The following is a 13,789-nucleotide window of genomic DNA, read 5'->3' on the forward strand; positions in this document are numbered from 1 at the left end:
AAGTGTATTTGTAACTGTATTTAGTAATATTTCTTAAAACAAATTAATGTTTTAATATGTGGCATGTTTGTGAGAGAAAAACTGTCTAATTTTTTTAAATGAATTATATAGGAAATCTGATTTATTGAAAATATCTAATCGAAAGAGTGACAAGTTTATTCACCCAGATTTTTTTTTTTTTCATTCTGTTACTTTTGACAGACAAATTTGTTTGGAATTGACTTGAATTGAATTTACTATATTAAAAACAGTTAAGACTACATTATGAATTAAAAAAAAAGAAGAAGAGTCGTCGAATGTGATGATCAGAAGTCATTTATAAACACAGCACATATAACATACAGATGCATGATGCAGAAAATATCAAATCAAACACAAAGAGTCCTAGGTTTTCATCAATTTCCTCTTTCCAAACTCTGAGATGCATCAGTCTTTGATGTTCTGGTTAGCTGGGCCAGGTCTTGGTGATGTTCAGGTGGTTTAGTTGGTCTGCAACGTATTTGTGTTCAGGAAACTTGGCTTGTCGTGTAGCTTTGATTTGTTGCCACATCCACTCCCGCCTCTGTGCCGCGTGGCCTTGCTCCTGTTCCTGCGTCATGAATGGCCGGCTTATCCAGTATTCATTCTCTGCTTCCTGCTCCAGGCGTTTAATCATATTGCGTTTTATCTGCCAGGTGACTACCCGCGGTCGACGGTACTTCCCAATCCACTGCTTTCCTGGGATTCCCTTCCGCAAAAGCGCCAAAGTCAAGAACATCCTGCAGCCAGCGATGGGTTACAAAAGTGAATCTGAAATAAATCACAAAGCAGTTCAGCTACAAATGTCACATCAGGAAGCAGAAAAGTACAAAATATGAGAAAATAAATTATTGATCAAAAAATAATTCTTGATTAAAACAAATCAAAACAAAAAATTATTTTAAAATTGCATTAAAAATGACATACTCATGAAAACAATACAAGACTGTACAGTAAATGCACAGTGTTTGGGGCTATTCAGCCTTGAATTTAGAGTTTGAGTTCATAAGAAACAATAGATATGATCTAACTTCATTAATATCACGTATTTAAACTGGTAAACAATACATATGTCTTTAATCGACTAAAAACTGCTCTAGTATCTGTATATCTGGTTTAGAAGTATCTGATATAGATTTATTTCTAAACTCATTAAAGTCTAAGCCAAGGGTCTCCAGCCCTGCTCCTGGAGCGCTACTGTTCTGCAGATTTCAGCTCCAACCCCAATCAAACACACCTGAAGCAGCTAATCAAGGTGTTCAGGGCTACTTGATAATGACAGACAGCTGTGCTGGAGCTGAAGTCTGCGGGATGGTAGCTCTCTCTGGTCTAAGAGAACCATCTGACCTTGACTTGAAATGGCACTGACATCAAAACAACAAGATTTTTAATGGAAACAAGCAAAGTCAAATAATTATATATTGTATACAGCTATATGTCCATCTTAATATCTAAACACTTCAAATACGCTTTTTAACACATTTTAATGTCTCCTACATCACATCATATAACGTTACTTGCATGCAGGCTGTAAGCGAGTAATACACTATACCGTTCGTACAACGACGACGAAAATCAAATTTACTCAGAAATGTAAAAGCGTGGCGATAAAAAATAAGTCAATTTCTTACAACAATAATGATGATTAAGACATTTAATAACTTACACAATCTTCTGTCCGAATAGGTCCAAATCCCCGGCCAGCATGCCGCAGACACACTGCTGCTGAAAGTCAGAAGTGCGATTATTGCAGCGCCACCTACAGCACTGGAGGCTGCGATGCAGCGCGCTCCAATCAGGATTACCAGAGGAACAAAGCTGTTCAATTCAGTGTCTGGCTATAAAACCCGACAGAGACTTCGCATTATTCTGCTTATTGCACGACTTGTTACCAAATAAATAAGAGACATGGAATACTGATTTGAGTTGAAATTATTTTATTACAGGATAAAGAAAAACTGCAGAGAGTAGAGAAGCACTGAACTCAGTCCCTGATTTTATGATTTCCCCATCCAGTCCTGATCAATTTGATACATTTATTTATTAATTTAGCCAGTCTATGTTTTCCTTTCTAATGCATGCAGATTATTGCGGGTCTGGATAACGGATAATGGCAACAAACAATGATAATGTTTGTTATTTGAAGAGTTGAATGGTTTAATGAAGTATGTATATATATATATATATATATATATAAACTTGCCATTGTTTATTCTGAAAAAAAAAAAAAAAAAAAAAAAACTGTACCTGACTGTAAATTATACAACGTATTTCTAAGTATGGAAATTAAGTATTGATTTAAGTAAAACATTTTAAATTGCTTATTGATAGTAGCAAATACAGAGAGACAGCACATGATTATTGAATGTCATTATTCATAAATATTGACTGATGTAGGCCATTATTGACCAAACAGATATAAATGCGATATAATGAAAAGTAAATAAAACAAATTTAATTAAAATAAAAATTTTCATGTGAGAAAAAAAGTCAAAATAACAGTCACGTGATAGGAATCCGTCCAATGAGAGTTCAGTACCATGGCCCGGAAGCGTAATCCAGTTCATGTTTTTGTGCTCCTCTCCGGGTCTTTGATGTGTCTGTGCTGCGGCTCCGGTCGTGTTTTGGTCAGGACTCAGGAGGAGGTAGAAAGATGACAGCCAGAAAGTCCGGGTCGCGATTAGAGACTGAAATAGAGCGCTGTCGATCAGAGGGACAGTGGGACAAGATACCAGAACTCGTGCGGCAGCTGTCTGTCAAACTCATCTCAAACGGTGTGTGTGATTTCTGTCTTCTGTGCTGCGGGCTAACGCGTTAGCTCGGACAGTGTGTGTCTCAGGCCTGCTGGCAAAATCCATATCACAATCATTCCTGTACCTTTAACCACAAATTTACAAATCACTGAGAGAATGTTTTCTTTTTAGGGTGTCTGAAATGTGATATTAATGCCTTTTTGGTGTTAACGTACTCTGTTCGTCTGTCCAGTACACCTCCTAAATGTCCATACAGTTGTGTCCATTCATCTTCATAGTTTCTATAATTCATATTTGTATTAAGTCTAGTAATTTATGGAGAGTCATTATTTGACTTACTGTCAATGTCAAAATGTGATGTCAAAATATAGGAGTCTCTTTTGCATTAGATACACTTGAATGGTGCATATTTAAACTTAAACATTTTAATTCAAATTAAATCACACAGATAAAGAAAACTACAAAAAGTAATAAGTAAAAGATGTATAATAAAAGATTTCTAAGAATGAAAAAGAACTATACACAAATATTACTAGGTATAAGTTAAAATTAGAGGACATTTCCAAAAGGTTTTGAATGCTTTATTAATGACAGATTTCAAAATAATTTCTTTAAAAAAAAAAACTTGAAAAAGGCCTTACAGTTGGCATTTGTGAATGTAAAATTGACAGATATATATATATTCTAGTGGTTATAAGTAAAAATGAGATTAAATAATTGTTTATAATAATCAAAAATATTTTAAAAATTTAATATATACAACAATAACAAAGTTATACTTAAAAGTCTGTTAATGATAATACTAATTAATACTATTATAATTATTTATTAATAAATGATACGTGTTTAGTCATTATTATTTTTATTTTCAGATTTTGTTTTTTTAATATTTAAGTAAAAAGATTTCACAAAAATAATATTTTACATCAGTATCATTTGTGAACATCTGGAAGATGATGTATTTGACTGGGTAAAGTTTATCAATTACAAAAGACTGTCCTAAAGGTTGGTTTAATGTCTATAAATGTTTTAATGTTTACATCTTTGCATTTTGCTCTGTTCATTAAAAGGTACATACTAATAAGCAGCATTATTGTTTCACCTCATATGAGATGCTGAAAGATTTAAGATGTGCATGTAGGGCAGCAGATGAAACCACATGTGGTTGTTCTCAAAGCTGTGTATGTGTTAAGACCTGTAAGAATGTGTTCAGGTGTAACACTGGATTATATCTGGGCTTTATGTAATGCTGTTTTCACAATCAGCACTTCTCTCTTGCACTGCAAATGTGTTTGTGTGTTGACTTTACAGTTCAGACATGCAGGTGGTGACTCTCCACGATTACTTTTTCAGTCAGGAGAGAAAGATGAAAGGGATAGTTCACCCAGTAATAAAAATGTTGCCATCATTTTCAGTGGTACATTTCTGAATGTGTGTGCATGAGCTTGCTGACTGTCATTATGATGAAATTATCCTAGTGTATGATTTGCTTTCCGTCTATATGTACGCTTATTTGCGTAATTTCAGGTGCCCAGTTCAACCTCTGCTTCTCTTGTAGATGATCTCGGGGAGCTTCTGCTGGGGGAGGCCAAACTCCAGCAGTACCTCAAGGAAAACCCCATCAAGCAGGGGGCCAGTCCCCGCGGGCCCCGGCCACGCCTCCAGGAGGTACGGAAACACTTGACGGCTGCACTTGATCGGGGAAACTTAAAGGTAAGCCTGAACTGTCAGGATCATCACTTCTGTTCAGTGAACTAAGATTAAAACTAAAACCATTTAAAAAATAATTCTTGAAATAAAAGAAATGTTAAACTGAAATAAAATTAAACATGAAATATATTTAAACTAGTTGCCAAAGCAACATTATTCATTTTCATTTAGTTTAAAATTATCTTCTAAAATAACTGAAATAAAATGAATAAAACTATATATACATATATATATATATATATATATATATATATATATATATATATGTATCTGATCCATCGTCAAAATTAAAGAAAATATATATTTTTATATTTAAAAATGCTCAGTAAATTATTAATGGTAAGTGTAAAGGAATTCTGAGGAGTGATTTACACAGTATGCATTTTTTTGTGCAAGATGCATGTCAGTGGAATGGGCAAAAATGCAAGGTGTAGAGAGATTATTTTAACACTGTGTCATGCACAAGGCGCTGCAAAAGACGTGAACGTAAGCACAACTGTCAAACACGTCTGTCAGTGTCTACTGAATGTTAACAACAATGGAAAAGCAGTGCAAAAGAATGCAAAAACACATTCTGTGAAAATGGCCCCTAGTCTGGAATAATATCTTACCTTCCAGATTTAAATGTAATAATTTATCAGACTTTTATTGAAAGATTTTTAAATGAGAAAAACCAAAAGCAATTGATCATACCCAACAATATTAGCTTTGGGAGTCAATGGCAACCAGATTAGTAGTGGAATGAAAAGTTCATGATTATGGATAATTCAGTGCTAGGTAAATCTAAAATAGACTTTAAACCAGTCATGGTTGGAGCCTTTCCAGTGTCATTGGTGTTTATCTGTATTTTATGTATTTAAATTAAATTAAATTGTGGTGCTATATTTGATTTACTATAGTATGCTATAGTGTAGTGGTGTGTCTTCTCTTTCTCTCCCAGCCTGAATACATGCAGGAGGCCAGTCTGATCATGGCTAAGCTTTGTTATGTGGAGTGTGATTACAGGGAAGCACTGAATCAGTACAGTCGTGTGAATCTGGATGAGATGCAGCTGGTAGGGGCTCCAGTGTACAGACTGTCCATGATCGCTGAGGCCTATGCCACCAAAGGTAAATAATCAGTGTAGTAACTCAGAAATGACATAACAGAAATGCTGTCTTTGTGAAAGCACAAACCCGAGCCTGCTGTTGCAGTTACACTGTTTATGTATGCGCTGTGAAACTGTGTAACTTGCTTTGGTAATGAAGTTTTGCCTTACTAGAACCGAAACATCATGTTTCTGCAATCAAGTACAAATTTGTGTCCTTACTGAAAGCAAAATGCTGCGCAAAGAAACAAAATCACAGCAGTAGGATAATATTCAATATATTATACAGCAATGTGAAGTGTTTTTTAACCACTGGGATTTTACTTTTCATGCAGTATAAATTCTATATATTACATTAGTCACTTTTTTAAAGAAATGAATGCTCTTACTTAGAAATGATGCATTCAATTGATGAGAAGTGACAGTAAAAAAAATCTAGTTTTTGTTAACTTTCCATTCATCAAAGAATACTGAAAAAATTGTATCAATGTTTCCAAAAATATTAACAATGTCTTGTGACAGTTTTCAAGAATAACATAGTGATTCTTTATTGCAAGAATAACAAGTGATTCTTTATTGCTAAATCAACATATTGAATGATTATAGAATAATTTCTAAAGGACCATGTGACACTGAAGACTGGAGTAATGGCTGCTGAAAATTCAGTTTTGTCATAACAGGAATCAGTTAAATTTAGAAATATATTAAAATAGAATTTATTGAAAAAAAAGAAAAAATATAGTATCATTATTTTGTGTTTGTATTTGTGTGTTTGTGTGTGTGTGTGGGTGTGTGTGTGTGTATGTTTGATCATATACTGTAAATGAGACCTAGTTGAGTATAAGAGACTTCTTTCAAAAACTTTTTAAAAAATCTTACCAACCAAATATCTATGGGTGGTGTATATCATATTTAATTATATTAACAGTTATATAATTACAAAATATATTGTTTAATTTCATTTAAAATGTAAAAAAGAGGCCATTTTTATTTTATTTTTAATTGATTTAATTTTAATGCCATTTTTAGCTTCATTTTTTATGCTCATCTGGTCAAAACAGTGCAGAGATGCTTCATGGATCCCTGCAATTTATATTTTGTCCTTTGGGAGGCAGTATTGCTTTAATACTGTATGTGAGGCTCTGCAGAGAAAAGTGTTTGCTACTAAATCCTCTGCTCTGAACACACACACTTTTAATTCCGAGCACAGTGAATGTGATTGCCAGGACCGCAGCGTGAGGTCTTTGATCAGAGTTCTGACAGATCGGCGGTACTGTGGGGCTCTGGGAAAAAACTGCAGGGTGGCTCATCCAATCGCCTCATAGCATTTCTGTGACTGACAACTACTTTTACGGGGGGCAGCTTCCTCCCTCGACCCCAATCATCCATCACGCTCTAGCTACCACACACAAACACATGTGTGTGTGTCATCTCACTGGCGCTTCCTGCCTCGTCTCCTGTGTATATTAAACCCTCGTCCTAAATTATAAAAATCTCCCTCTGCCTGTCCTGAGGCTTCAGATTTACTGCAGCCGTTATGCAGGTCATTAAAGAGCCGGTCACGGTAATGGGGCTTGTCTTAGAGCTGGCTAGTATAACGGGCTTTTAAACCTGTGAGTCAAGGGACATGTGTGTGTTTAGAGGGATGCAGCAGTCGAGAGGAACAGATTTCTGATGAATATGTTATCTGTATCCAAACAGAAGTGAATGTGCCTTTTTTAGAACTTCTAAGATTAAGTTTAGGGCTCCAGTGTAGCAGGTCTATATATGGTAAAGGGATTTACAGCATGTACACTCGCTCGCTCTCTCTCTTATTCAGTTTTTTACCCCTTTTTTCTCTTTGGGCATTGGTGTGGAACAATAAGACCTTAGAAAATCCCTATGCCTTTGTCACAGAATTGAACTTTTCCTTAAAGCTAGAGTGCGTAATTTCTGTGCCCATATGACCGTGGATCTCAACTGTTTTAAGCCCAAGGCTCTTCATCGTTCAGAACAATGTTTGTACTTTCAAAACTTATTTTAATCTTTGGCCACTTCTGGTTTCTCAAAGGTTTCCTGAAGTTTTATTTTTTTCTACATTATAAAATATTTTAGAGCCTTGCATAACTAGTAACATGTATATTCATTGTAAAATCCCCTAGGCATTTTAAGGTTTTATTAATTTACATGACTTTTCCTGGACTATAAATCACACTTTTAAAATTAGGCTGCCTCACATATCCAGGTTTTTCAAGACAGTGGGAACCCTGGTTTTTCACAAGAAAAAAAAAACAGTTATTTAGGAGGTTAAATTAATAGATGAAAATGTCTCGATTGTTAGTAGTTTCAGATTAATTTAATGCCTGTTTTGTCTTATTTTAAGTTATTTTAAGGCCTCATGTGGCCCCTTGGAAGTTTGCTGAGGCTCCCCTCTTTGAGAACCACTGCTGTTGCAGCACCAGATGAAATAAAAAAAATAATAATGGCCTGATCTCTTCTCCTTCTGACAAACTAGTCATTTTATCACTAAACAACTTATTGCAGGTAGTCCCGCCACCAGCTGACATTATTAGATTTGAAAGTACTTTTAAAACCTTATGGAGTTGCTTGTACATTTCTTCCCTTTGATGACATTATTGCTATTAAAATAGGAAAGTGGGCAGGAAATATTACTGTATATATAATGATATGCTGATTTAGTGCTGAAGAAACATTTCTTATTACTACCAATGGATGAGCTGCTTAATATTTTGTACATATTATTTTGTACAGGATTCTTTGATGAATGTAAAGTTCGAAACAACAGAATTTATTTTGTAACAATGTGAAAGTCTTTGCTATCAATTTAATGCATCTTTACTGAAGTAGAAGTAATAATTTCTTAAAAAAAATTTTTTTTAAATAATAGTGTAGGTGACTATGGTTCACTAATATTTTATGCCAATCAGTCCACTCTCGTTCTCCTCCCGTCTTACTGAGACTTCACAGGGCACTTTTAATCAGGGCCTCGTCATTACCTTCTTGCTTGTGATGGATTATTCAGCTCCGTTTTCATTTCGGAATCATTTTGTGTCTCAGTAACAGACTGTTTTCTTCATCCTGTGATATCTGTTTATAAGCCGTTATCTATTATTGAAGCAGTTTGAAATGTAGTTAGGAGGGCTACAGTTTCTGTTTCCCATTCTGTCATGAAAACTTTATCTGCATGGAGAACCCAATACTAACGGTAGCCAAAACAAACAACTCTCATCATGTTTACCAGCCACCTGAGCGCTGAGTCTGGCCTGTTTTCCTCATGCTATGAGGGATTTAAGATGAAGCTGAAGCCAGTAGACCGAGATTGGCCACAGATTGTGTGACATCTCTAAGGAACCATTCTTGTATCTTTACCGCATTACTTGGCTCTCAGCTGACCCAGACGAGGGAAGGAGATACGGCAGTGGAACAGACATCAGCTCGTGCTAAAACATTTAAAGCTTTTCTGGTTTGTCTGAGGTCTTTGATTTTCTCACACATGTATATTTCAGTGTCTCACTTCCTCTGTCCAGCCAGAACAAAGGAAACAAACTCAAATTATACGAACAAAGCGTAACGTGTTCAGTTTGAACTTTTAGGAATTAATATAATATCCTCAAAGAAAGGATCAAACCATAACAGTGTATTTCATTAGTCAATTGAATTCGAATTGACAGAAGTGCTGTGTGCTTCTGAAAGTTTCACAAGTGAATACTGTGGCTCAGTAGAAATGAAAAAGAAATAGGGTTTGATTGATGGCAGAATTTTGGCTTTGGTATGATAACAGCCATATGGTACATACATATCAATACTAAATCGATTCCTCAAGCAACAGATATGCAGCCTTGGGTCACTTAGGACATGTAAGTGCTGTCATTCAATTCAGTAATTCATATGTCAGTTTTTTCTATTTTTATTTTTATTTTTTATTAATGTCAGGAGAGGTTCTGTAGTTCATTTGGACAAAGTGCATATAAATGAAACATAATTTGTAATTTATAGTATTTTTTATTGATTTCATTTTTACAATTTAAAAAAAAAAAAAATCTTTTAATGCTTTTTTATTTTATTTTTCATGTTCACATGATTAGGACACTGCAAATATGCTTGATGTGATATATATAAAAAAATATGTGTGTGTGTGTGTGTGTGTGTGTGTGTGTGTGTGTGTGTGTGTGTGTGTGAAGAGTTCAGATGCAAAAGCCTGTAAGTGCCGTTTAAAATTTTCAATAGATTCGTTTCATTTCCATTAAAGTGAAAGAACTAAACATAAACACTGAGAAAAATGCTAATTTTAGAAGAAAATTTCAAATGGCACTTAGAGACTTTTGTTTTCTGAACTCTTCAAATACATATTTGTTTTTGTTTTTTAAATTTACTTAATTCCTGATGGTTGTTTTATTGTACTGCTATACCACATGGCTCTAAAAGGGAACAAGTGAGGTTGTTTTTCACACTTCAGATTATCTTTATAAAAATGATCTTTCTGAATGTGGCAGAGCACCAGGACAACTCTGTGTGGCTTTCTAGCTCTTGGCATGTGTAAGTCATCTCTTCTCTCTGCTGTTTGTTCATAGGTCTCTGTCTGGAGAAAGTGCCCATGGCCTCCCCATCCCTGTCCAGTCGTAATGCAGACCGAGACCAGGAGATAATCACTTGTTATGAGAAGTCTGGAGACATCGCCCTTCTCTATCTTCAGGAGGTAGAAAAGGTATTTCCAAATATTCATTCACTTCATTTTTTTTCTTCTTCTATTTTCACATTTTTTTATTCACGTTCTCATAGACATTAAAATATACATTGATTTTCTTAGCAGCGGGACAGATTTGCACAGTACTGCTGGAGAGAGTCAGCCATCCGTGAGACTAATCTCTTCCTGTCCCACCTGTGAACTTTAAATCACAATTAAAGCTTTTTACAGGTCAAAGTTCGTTTTCTTGCAGAGGAAGATGTTTCATTTAGATGGTTTTCACACCACTAATTCTCTTTGTTGGAGTCGTAGTGCCCAGATTCATTCCCCTGCACAATGTTCAGTATTTACTGCTTGTGATTTAGCGTTGGTGGAGAAGGGAGGGAGCGTAGAGAGAGAGAGAGAGAGTGAATGATGGCAAGAGAGGAGAACGGCAGAGCTTGTGTTCTGCTGCAGTGTTGATGCTGCATTTTTTTATGTGAAGCTGAAGTTTTACGTTTGACCTTCAGGTTAGAAACCACCGTCCTCTCTAAAGTGTTCCCCGGTTAAATATAGTAAACAGTCTGACTCTGTTTCTTTTGAAGTCATTTGGTCTGAATTTCCAGGAAAGAGTTGTGATTTATGATTGACAGTAATATTTGATTGACTTGTGTGCTGTCTTCAGGCTCTCAGTGCTGGCATTCAGAACCGCAGTCCAAAGCCCGGGCCGGTCACACAGGAACAGGAACTTGGCTACTTCCTGGAGACAGGACTTCAGAGGGCTCATGTTATTCATTTTAAAAATGGGTGAGTATTTGTGTGCTTATATATTCTCAGGAACTAGGGCTGGGTGATATAGATGAAAATATATATTTCCATATTTGTCTTGACAATATCTGCTGCATGATTTTAAAATGTTTTTTTAAACATTATTTAGTGCAAGCAGCCCATATTGCAAATTAGATTTAAATTGATTAATGAAAGAAATAATACAGGAAAAGAAATGAATAACTGTATTCAGCAAGCATGCATTAAATTTATCACAAGCGACATTCATAATGTTACAAAAGATTTATATTTCAAATAAATGCTTTTGAACTTTTGATCATCCAAAAATCATTATTTTTTCCAATCATCAATTCAGCATATAATAACCATTTCTGCTGAAAATTCAGATTTGCCATGACATGAATAAATGACATATTATCTTATTTTAAATGGTATTTAACTTTCAAAGTGTTGCTGGTTTTACTGTATTTTTGATAAAAAAATGGATCCATGAGCTTTTTGACTTCTTTCAAAAATATGAAGAAAAAAAAAAACTCTTTGTTTCCCTAAACTTTTGAAATGCAATGTTATGGCAATGATGATATATTCTGAACAGTGATTCCAAAAAATTATTTTAAATTCAAATTTTGAAATAAATCATTGATGCTGACAGTTTGAATTGATTCACATTCTAAATTTTTATTTGACTAAATTAAATAGTCAAATAAAATTCAAAACGTGTAGCTTTATATCACCAGCAAAATAATCTCAAATATGTTGCATATATAACTTTCAATATACCATTCAGCCCTATCTGTAGCACAACACTCAATTATGATTGACGGCCCAAACAGGCTTCCTTTAGAAACACCATTCATTTCTCATTCCCTCTGGTGAACATCTATTGTTTTTTCTCATCACTCCTCTTTCCCTCAGACGCGTGCTTCAGCGAGTGGTCTAGGAATTTGCTGAGCTTTCTGTCTGCCCACTAATTCTCTGTCTGTCTGTGTGCCTTTTTTCCCCCAAATGCTTAATTGATCCTCTGTAGTTCTCAGCCTGTGCATGTCTGTGCGTTTCATGTTATTTATGTGTGTTCTGATGCCACACTCTCCCACTGCACCATGGCCTCTGCATCGTGGAGCCGTGTGTTTGACGACTACTCGTACGTATCCCTACACTCTCTTCATATAGAGTAGTGCCATGCTTTTATTGTAGCAGCAGAAGCCAAAACATAGTTAGCTGCCTATGTAAGCAGCCTTTAAAGCATCATGGGCACGCTCTCAACATGAAGGCTGCATTCAATTTTACATAAGGTACTTCTTTCAAAAACATTTAAAAATCTCAGTGAAACCAAACTTTTGAATGGTAGTGTAACTGTAGCAGACACTGCCAGTGCACTGCCAGCTGTATCCAATGCAGCTTAAGGTGCACATTTTATCAGTATATGCATTTTCCGGGAATCTCATAAGTTGACAAATCTCCAGTCAGCTGAAATTTGACTTTGTTTACTCTGACAGACCTGCTGATTGTAGAGAGATAGAGTAACAGATATAGTAAGCAATCTATTCAGTGATCATACTGTTGTAGTAGGGAAAGGGAAGACATGGGAAGATTAAAGAAGAGACAAGTTGTCCATCTTCTGTCCCATTCATTTTTCATCTCTGTTCTGTTCTGTTCGGTTAGGTGCACTTTTTTTCTGATTTGCAGTACTAGAATGAAACGTGTGGGGGCCTTACACATGCCAGTATGAGACTCTCCATCATTATTTATTTGTGCAGTGAGTGTGTGGTTGGGGAGGGATCTTCCATATGGATGCAGGTGGGGCTTCTGTCAGTGCTCGAAATGCATCTGTTTGAAATATGACCGCTGCATTGGTGCATTGTGGGTAATGTATCTGTTAGACTCATAAATGATTGAAGGCAATGTCTTTAAACATCACACAACATGCATTTCCTACAGGATAACAAATGTTCAGTCCTCAGCCTGAACTCTGTAGAGTAATTTTAAAGGTATTAAAATACAGCTGAAATTCTTTTATGTGGCTGATAGCAAAAGTCAATATTTTTGTCTAAAAACAAAAAACAAAACAAAAAGACAAATCACTGTAAACAAAAAAAAGTGCATTTTGGCATGACAACATTATTACACTGTATGAAAATGTAAAAATAATCTAAATGTAAAAATAGAGGAAATTATGTGATTCATGAAAGTAATTCCACACATTAACTTACGTTTAAGGGCACACAGTTGTGAACAGTGAAACTGTGATTTTAGCAAGTGCAGCACTTGGAAACAATAGACACTTATAGGTTTAAAATTGGCTAAATCCATGTGATTGTTTAAACTGATGGTTGAATTGACCATTTTATTTGTTAGCTCTGTTTCTCTCTGTCTTGCTCGCTCTCATTCCTGTTTCAACACTTCTGTCTCTCTCAACACAACTACTGTACTGCTCCTCCCAGCATTCACGTCCATCCCTGCAACACTTCACACCTCCACAGCCTGAAGCTATGTTCTCTGTTCTTTTACACACGTGCCCATTCATTGTGTGTGTGTGTGTGTGTGCTGTCAGTTTGTTAAAAGGCTGTGGGAATATCACAGTCTGAGGATATCGACCCCAGTTGCTGACAGGTGCTAACACATTCACAGGTGCAGCATTCATGTATGTGTATCTGTATCCAGAACTCCTGTAATCAGTGTGCCCTACAGGCCTTGATAACTTCCTGTCCACTGATGAGTAACTGCTTTAGTTTGACTGCTTGATGCTTGAGCTCATTAAATCATGGCAGA

The 13,789-nt window shown here is 35.6% G+C and overlaps 2 protein-coding genes across 7 annotated transcripts in view; one reads left to right on the forward strand and one right to left on the reverse strand.

Moving 5' to 3' along the window:
- Positions 1-297: 297 nt before the first annotated feature.
- Positions 298-1,825, reverse strand: mrpl57 (mitochondrial ribosomal protein L57). 4 transcript variants are annotated; one of them, XR_002012657.2, is made up of 2 exons: positions 1,685-1,825; positions 298-789 (listed from the first exon to the last, which is right to left on the reverse strand). XR_002012657.2 is itself a non-coding variant. In XM_042742373.1 (2 exons), the coding sequence occupies exon 2, from the start codon at positions 755-757 to the stop codon at positions 446-448; it is 312 nt and encodes a 103-aa protein (XP_042598307.1). In that variant the 5' UTR covers positions 758-789; positions 1,571-1,588; the 3' UTR covers positions 298-445. The 4 variants fall into 4 exon arrangements, 3 of the variants coding, with proteins under 3 accessions (XP_042598307.1, XP_018932595.1, XP_042598306.1); XM_042742373.1 differs by lacking the exon at positions 1,685-1,825 and adding an exon at positions 1,571-1,588; XM_019077050.2 differs by lacking the exon at positions 1,685-1,825 and adding an exon at positions 1,256-1,382.
- Positions 1,826-2,598: 773 nt separating this feature from the next.
- The window catches only part of ttc7b (tetratricopeptide repeat domain 7B), a 39,599-nt gene continuing 28,408 nt past the window's right edge, over positions 2,599-13,789 (forward strand). For 2 of the 3 annotated variants that reach the window (XM_042742369.1, XM_042742370.1), the window contains exons 1-5: positions 2,599-2,792; positions 4,330-4,484; positions 5,422-5,590; positions 10,140-10,273; positions 10,917-11,038. In XM_042742369.1, the coding sequence (XP_042598303.1) occupies positions 2,672-2,792; positions 4,330-4,484; positions 5,422-5,590; positions 10,140-10,273; positions 10,917-11,038 (701 nt within the window). In that variant the 5' untranslated portion in view covers positions 2,599-2,671. The remainder of the gene's footprint in view (positions 2,793-4,329; positions 4,485-5,421; positions 5,591-10,139; positions 10,274-10,916; positions 11,039-13,789) is intronic. The other variant, XM_042742371.1, reaches the window with a different exon arrangement.

Source organism: Cyprinus carpio, chromosome B17 (genome assembly GCF_018340385.1).
Source record: "Cyprinus carpio isolate SPL01 chromosome B17, ASM1834038v1, whole genome shotgun sequence".
In the NCBI taxonomy this organism is placed as follows: domain Eukaryota; kingdom Metazoa; phylum Chordata; class Actinopteri; order Cypriniformes; family Cyprinidae; genus Cyprinus; species Cyprinus carpio.

Coding starts and splice junctions, on each gene's coding strand:
- mrpl57 (XM_042742373.1), bottom strand. CDS start 757: ATGTTCTTGACTTTGGCGCTTTTGCGGAAGGGAATCCCAGGAAAGCAG.